The sequence below is a fragment of the Corylus avellana genome, chromosome ca4 (assembly GCF_901000735.1).
Source record: "Corylus avellana chromosome ca4, CavTom2PMs-1.0".
Lineage (NCBI taxonomy): Eukaryota > Viridiplantae > Streptophyta > Magnoliopsida > Fagales > Betulaceae > Corylus > Corylus avellana.
The window spans coordinates 36,455,569-36,463,622 of NC_081544.1; the positions used below are offsets into that span (position 1 = coordinate 36,455,569).

The 8,054-nt window shown below is 33.2% G+C and overlaps 1 protein-coding gene across 1 annotated transcript in view; it reads right to left on the reverse strand.

The window, feature by feature from the left end:
• Positions 1-2,089: 2,089 nt before the first annotated feature.
• LOC132179808 (histone-lysine N-methyltransferase, H3 lysine-9 specific SUVH4-like) overlaps positions 2,090-8,054 on the reverse strand; it is a 14,008-nt gene continuing 8,043 nt past the window's right edge. The window contains exons 8-15 of the mRNA XM_059592591.1: positions 6,056-6,154; positions 5,140-5,189; positions 4,893-4,981; positions 4,382-4,541; positions 3,840-3,945; positions 3,575-3,757; positions 2,986-3,222; positions 2,090-2,363 (exon numbers count right to left, since the gene is read on the reverse strand). Coding sequence (XP_059448574.1) covers positions 2,250-2,363; positions 2,986-3,222; positions 3,575-3,757; positions 3,840-3,945; positions 4,382-4,541; positions 4,893-4,981; positions 5,140-5,189; positions 6,056-6,154 — 1,038 coding nt within the window. The 3' untranslated portion in view covers positions 2,090-2,249. The remainder of the gene's footprint in view (positions 2,364-2,985; positions 3,223-3,574; positions 3,758-3,839; positions 3,946-4,381; positions 4,542-4,892; positions 4,982-5,139; positions 5,190-6,055; positions 6,155-8,054) is intronic.

Consider the following 8,054-nt stretch of genomic DNA (forward strand, 5'->3'; position numbering starts at 1 on the left):
AGAGAAATGACTACAACTACTACTACTTCTTCTTCTTCTTCTTCTTCTTCTTCTCTTTTTTTTTTTTTTTTTTGTAAATTAGAAATGACTACTTGAGTCGGAGCTTATTGCTTATGTTCCCTTACTACATAAGACTTGATTTTTCAAAAATTTAAGAAATTTATAAAAAAATAAAAAATAAAATAAAAAAGGAGGTCAGAATATAAAAATCTCCATTTTTTTTTTAATTTTAATTTTTTATGGAAAAAACTCAAACTTAAAGTTATTGGTTAGTTAATATCTGCCCATATGAGTATAAGAATCGTGTAAATGAAGTTGTGTTTGATAAGTATTGATTTGGTCTTTGTTAGAAAGAGTAATAGGATGGAAAAGTAAGAAACAGATGGCCATCTTTACGAGGATGTCCTACCCTTACCCTATATCTAAGATTGAGGTTTTCCTTTTCTCTTACGCATAATTGCGTTTTAGCTTTCTTAATCACCCACTTGATCTTCGGATCTTAGTTTGGACTTAAGTGGCAGACAAAGACTAATATGTGTTTTACAGCTAGTTTAGGTGATTGATTGCCCATTGGTATGTCCTTTGACCTTTGCCCGCTTAACAGAGACGGTGAGGATTTATACCTTTCTCACCACAGCTCAACCGTTTTCATATGCATTTCTAATTAAACCCCTTCCGGGAGTGAGGGATCAAGCTACGTCTATGTCACGTGCTCCATTCCATTTGCATGAGGGGAATAGAATAATAATAGCATGTAAATGAAAAGAGGTAAATGCTACACATTTTTACTTTTATACTCCTTTTAAAATTACTCTCACACCTAAAGGAGTGAGAGTGAAAATGTGGGAGTGTGTAGAATTACTCATGCTATAGAAATATAAAAACTTTTGATTTCAACTTTTACTCACCGTTAATGTCTTTTAGGTTTTAAAAGGGCTATACATTTTTACCACTAAAAAATGCTACAAGTCCGTTTTATACATTCCGCATGTGTTAATGTGATAATCACATTAAAGTGCTGTATTAACCATAAAATGATTTGCATTCAAAGGTATTTGATGATTAACCACCAGATCTCACTCATAGGGGGTAACCCGTCAGCTACAGACTACCCATGGGAGTGGCCGTCTAACCACCCCTCAGTAACGGCACAAAGTCATTTTGTGCAATTTTTTTGGGACTGACAGTATAAGATCAATTTTTGACATTCACGGCCTTTTTTTTTTTTTTTTTTTGTGTGAGATACTCAAGGCTTTCTTTGTTAAATTATTATCTTTCTCACTTTGATTTTTTGTTTTCAGAACAAAAATATTAGCAAGTAACCTAAAGCACAAAACACTCAAAAATTATTTTTACTTTTATGTCACATCAGTAATTCCCACAAAAAAAAAAAAAAAAAGTATCATCCAAATGTTAAGAGCCTTGAACCATGAAGAATCAAGTAAAAATTATGTGATACAATTTTATTTTTAGGACAGATCCGACAACCAAAACCAGCAAAATGTCACAATAAGCATCTAAAAATATTGAGAAATGCTTGGTTGTAATAAAAAGTCCATCTTTTAGCCATTTTAATTATAGGTGACATGACCCATTTTTTTTTTTATTGTTTAAAATTTATTAATTTTAAAATCAAAATTAAAATGATAAAAATTAAAAAATAAAAAGGAGTGGTTGGCAACCCCAATTGAGCCATGGGGTGGCCAAACCACCCCCATGGGCCGATTGGAGGTGGATGCCCTTGGGGGTGGCCGATCCACCCCCAAGGGCCAAAAAGAAAAAGAAAAAGAAAAAGAAATATTAATTGGTTTAGTGGGTTTGGCCAATCCACCCCCAACGGCCAACCGGCCACTATATATTAACTTATCCAAGAAGCAACTCAAAGTTAGCGGTTAATTCCAAAAGTAATGTGATAGTAGCAAAGGCATAATCTTGCTCTCCAATTTGTCACTTCATCAAATCAAAATGAACGTAATGATTTAAACCTTTTTTAAAACTACTATGCCATTTACAACATATATGCTATCAAAAGGGCATCAGATTAGAAATACAAAGATAAACATATTTGAATAATGAATTCCAGCGAGCACAACGTTAATAGACACAAAATTTGATATAAAACTAAATAATAATTAGATAAAAATCCTGTAAGATAATTTACATTTGAATTTGACTTGTGGGCCCTACATACAAAAATGAGGTTTGTGGTGAATCGACACAATATTACTAAGATGAGAAACTTCATCTGCCTAATACAAACGCTTCCGACAGTCTTGCGCACCACAATAGCACGGCAACTTCTTTACTTTTCCATCAGGACCGACGACGCTATCAAGTTCGTATCCGTAGTCATAAGTTAGTTCCTATTTGTAACACTGAACATTGTTATTCCGAGAAATCTGTTGATATATAAAATCTAAAACATAAATTAAAGTTCAAGCTATGGATTAGGTCCCAAAAATGTAATTTAGAAATTATTAGGGCAAACCAAGGTATTAAGAACACTACCCAAAACGAAACTTTCATTATCATCATATTTGTTGAATGATGATGAGTGAAAATAGCAGGTCTATTACAAAAGGAGACAACAATGTCACTGGCTGTTCATGAAGGAGGTTCATATCCTCCAAACCTCTTCGTCAATTCTCTCCAAATTAGATATTAAAAGCAATGAAGCTACAACCCTCAAATGTGAAAGGGTTATAATTATAACCCTCACACACACACACACTACAATCATTAGCGTGTGCCGCTTAGCAAATGTTAATACAATTTCCAACCTTTTATCAAATTTAAGTGTATAATTTGACAACTGAAAACATTACAATCATTAAAATTACTAAGAGAAAACACCATGACGACAAGCCTCAATTTCCACGCAAATCAAAGTAGGAACCATCTGAATTCACACTTTCATTATGCTTTGGGGCATAAAAATAAGATTAAATAAAAACAGTATAAAAATGAAGCAGAAAGAAGCTTTACCTGCATAGGAGGTACGTTATCCGCAGCAAACAAAATCACTCGCGCAAGTCTAACATCGTGGTGGGAACTCAAAACACACTGAACAAAGAGGTTAGGCTCACAGCTATGATTGATAAATCTGGCAACATTACCATAAGAACCTGCATCTAGGCAAAACTCAGGTCCATTTTCTGATATCTTGTCATATCTTTCCTTAGCATGACCACTTAAAGGTAGAGATACATCACGTAATCGCCGCTGCAGAGAAAAGAAACTTCAGAGGAATGTTCTGACATAAAATTACAAGTGATCCAACTGATAGCTTCTGTATAAGATGACTCTAATCAAATAGGATGACTATAATTTAACCCTTTCTTTTTAACATTCTGTTGTACTTCAACATAAAGAGCAAAAACCATTTAGCAAAAGTTTGCCTACCACCAACCAGGGAGAACAACACAATTACGCAAATATAAAGCTGCTGCAATTAAAAAAAAATAATCCCCAAGTTGCGTGCTTCTTATATTTGAACAGTTAAATCCACCCAACAAGAAAGAAGAGATGTCAAATAGCCACAGAAACTACAATTCTTGCTTAACTGTATTGGTACCTCTCTTCCTCCTATCTCATTCATTGTTTGCCAGCAATCAATGTCAAATATATAGTCATTCCCTGAGACATTGTCTAATTCATCATTCTTCCTGAGAATTCCAACATATTCACAAACTGGAGCACCTGAAGGAATAAAGTCCCTAGACCTAACAGCCCAGCCCTTATTCTCCGTACGATAGACCTGTTCAGAGAAAAGTGAATTATCATCTGTTACATAAGTTAGATACCCAGAAAACATTACTATTTGATTTTGGTTACAAGACCTCAAGTTGGTATTTCATTCCCTGCTGAGATGTACGATTGAGGCAACTAGGTCCACAGCCACATCTTGGACCACATTCAAACACAACATCCGTTGGTTCAACTAGTCTGGAAAAGAAACAAAACAAAAAAAAAAGTACAAAGCTTTCAAGATAAACATACATGGCTCACACATAAAATAAGACCAATAAATCTGAAACAGATACAGCAGAAACTTGATATCAAAATTCGAAAGAAAAAGAATGATTCAACATTAATGGAAAACATAAATCTTTAAACAATTCAACCAACATGTTTACTTCCAGGGCATTTACCCAAATAACTGAATAAGGCAAGCTACATAACAACAGAAAGACATGAAATGTGCAAAAATTGAATAAGAGGTCCGGGATCATGGATGATATATTACATAAATTACTTAGCAATCATGTTTCTGATGGCCACCATTATGCACATCCTTTTAAGCCATCGTCTAGATTAAACTATAGACTATCCATATTTAAAATTTATCTCATTGACGTCAAACCAACAGTACAAATCTCACCTGCCACCATCTTGGTGCACATATGGAAAGTCATTGCCATTAAGTCGAGCACAATCACACTTCGCAGCATTAGTACATTTTCCTTTGCAATTGCATCCGGGAGCATCCGGAGGGATAATTACATTTTCTGCAACTTGAATAGACTTGATATATTTAAAACCTACAATTCCAGTAATTGGTCAGAAGTAATGCCATCCACAAATAGGCAATTTGAATAGTCTACCAGCAAAGACAATAAAAAAAAAAAACAAGAAAGAGTAAAAACAGCAACACAGAAGGGCAGAGAAAAAACATTAAATTAACAAGAGAGGCCCTTAAGGATAAAACAAACATAAATTAGTCATTTGTCATTAGAGGAAAAGAAACCCCAGATAATGTCATTATAACATCATCAAATGGAGTAAACGTTATGAAGAAATGAATAATTGCAGAAAACTTGAATTTTTCCTCATAAAATGTATTCCCTTGTAATTAAACATAAATTGCTAAAAAATTAGATATTAGAATTTACCTGAGGGTACAACAGGAGGAACATCACATATATTTGTAACAGGAATACATATATTCTCTTGACCACCACAGATGTCCTTACACACCAATCTAGAAAAACAACTGACTTAAGTTCAAATAATAAATCTGATGCGGATGAAATATACATATTCATTAGTATTCTCTAAAATATATATATAACAAAAGGTCATAGCCCTAGTACACGGGAAGTACTTGTTCAGTAATGTGGCAGCTTATAGAATTCATACCCATCTAATTCAAAATGACCGTTAGAGACTCGCCGCCTAGCAAAATCTACCTGATTCAAGAAGTCAAGCTAAAATTGAGACCAGTAATATGAGCAATAAAGATGTTTTCATCATTGGAAAGACCAGAAAAGATAATCAAGTACTAAAATATGACTTTTGTGCAGCCCAGAAATCCATTCGGAAGAAAATTTCAAACTGCAACCAAAAAGTATTCAAAAGGAAGAGTCAAAGCAAGAAAATGTACAAAAACTTTTGAGTCAAGTACCAGAAGAATAAGTCTATGTTGCACTAGATGAGATGTGGAACAGACATGCTAACAGAAATAATTATTTGAAATCAGGACATGGACACAGCAAGAGTTCAATAAAATCTACAGAAATACTCAAGAAATACTTATTTACATATGAATAAAATCATGTACGGAAATGAGAAAACCAAGACTCAACAATGAAAATGCTATGCATCACCTAGAAGAAAAGGCACAAGAGAGCACTAGTTTGCAAATAAAGTCTTAGTAATTCTCACCCAAATATCTATTTTTAAGGTGACATTATCCTCTCCATGCCCAAGGCAAGCAAGCTGAGCGCTCAACTTATTCAAATCATTAGAGGCATGTGGTATCAGACATGTCTCCAACAAGTATTAGAGAATTGACAGCGCCCATTTTGAAATGCATTTTAAGATGTAATACTTAACTAGTTCAATGTCGGTGTGCTATAGGTAACATTACAATCTTCTACCAAATGTGTTTTCAATATAAGAGCAACAATATCCCCCCAACCATGTATAACCGTGAGAATAATTCCATAGCAATAAATCAAAGTGCTTACACATTGTTCTTGGATCACTATATATAGTTCAAACTTAGGTTGTGACTGATACACAAAAATGCCAAGAGAAACAAAAAGAAGATTACTTGATTTGTGACCAATTTGGGCTGTCCTTTAATTCGCTTTAAACGATACTTAAAAACAATATATCCAGCAACACCTCTCTCTTTCCAAAAATGATCAACCTAACAGATAATGAAAAAGAAACACATTAGACATTTGGCCAGCTGAAGAATTTTATAAGGATATAATTATCAAAATGAAGTAATTTAGCAGAAAGATACAAGGAAAAAATTATAGTCTGCCCCTATAAAATTAAGGAATCTAATATTGATTGCAAATCCGTAGGATATAAATAGACATATCATCTCTTTAAAAGGAAAATTCATTAAAATTATCAGATCATTCAGAGTATTTAAGAGAGAGAGAATGAAGAAGAAACTAAGAAAAACAGTGAGGGGGCAATAATATCAGAAAAAGGATAAAAGGACAGAATCTAATTCCTTTCAATGCAAAAGCACTTACGATCAAAAAAAGACCTAAAAATGTCCAATTTTCCAACCACATATAAAAATCCCTAATTACTCTAAAAGAAGATGCATGGACAAAATCAGAAAGATGTTTCAACAGAAGACAAAGAAAAAAAAGTAGATAAGTTACCAAATCAAATGTTATTTTTCAGAATCTAAAGATCATAAATAAATGAACTACAACGTCTCTCAGTGACCTATAAAGTACAGAAACAAATATTTATGGGTATGAAAATGAGATATGTGACAACATAGTGCAAACAATACAGTAATTTTCAAAAAAGATAAGATAGAGATTTGATAAGAGTATAGTTATACCAATTGATACACACACACACACACACACACACACACACACGTAGAAAGGGAGGTGCCATATCAACATTGATTGTCTCACATATTCTCATAAAAAGGTGACAATAGGTTTGTCAAAAATCTGTACTTGCAAGTTAATATTAGTTTTGTTTATCATGCATGCATCCTAATTTATCCATAAAAAAATAAGGCATTGTAATTCCTCGAAATTAAATTCTTATTATGCACTTCATCCACTAAGATAAGAGATTTGTCCAATATCTCAAATTTTCCGCAATTTCAAGAAGTATCATATGTGGCAATATTTGAAAAGTATCAACAGGTATGTGTACGATATGGAAATGGGCTCCTTAGCTTGTCACCAGTTGTAGATTTGCACCAATTTCTACTTGTACTTCTAAAAGGAGGGAGAAGGAATATTTGCAAGGCAGAGGAATGAAAACAATATAATGAAAATCAATAAACGCCACTCTCCCCACCAAAAAAAAAGTGGCAAATGAACAATTAACACCATAACATAATACTATCAAATTTCTTAAATTTCAACGGCTCAAAGAGAAACAAAAAATATTCCAACAACTTTCAGACAAAAAATATTCCCACAACTTTCAGACAATAAAAACTATGAAAGCATAGCATTTATAATTCTAAAATTACAAAGAATCAAATGCCTAATACATCCACGCATATGTATTGTTGGGAAAAATGACTACATCAAACTGAAGCTTAACCAAAATTATGGGAATGAACAAAATATAGGGGAAATAAATTGAAAGTAGCAGAGAAATAGTGAAGAAAATTACATGGTCTGTATCCATATAACTATTATATACTTTATTGAAGATTGAAGATATGATTGGACATTAGCAGTGGTCTCTCAATTAACACAAAAACAACTTTCATGGACTTTGGAAAAATTTATGGAATTCTTTGATAACAACCAAAAATCATAATCTACCTTGTACAAACCATCATATGTGTAAACTTTGCGAGTATAACTACTAGCACATTTATGCCCACGTATCACTCTAACACATAAATCTTGATCCATGCTGTTCTGCAAAAGATAAAAATTACATATTGTAAACACCATTTAACAAAGAACACCTCACATTCAAAACACTATCTTCTTAGGTAAATGATGGTAAAAGACTTGTTACCTTGCTTATTCCTGTATACAAAACAAACATATTATTGTCACACTAAATGTGTATTTTGAAGCCACAACATCCAATTCCAT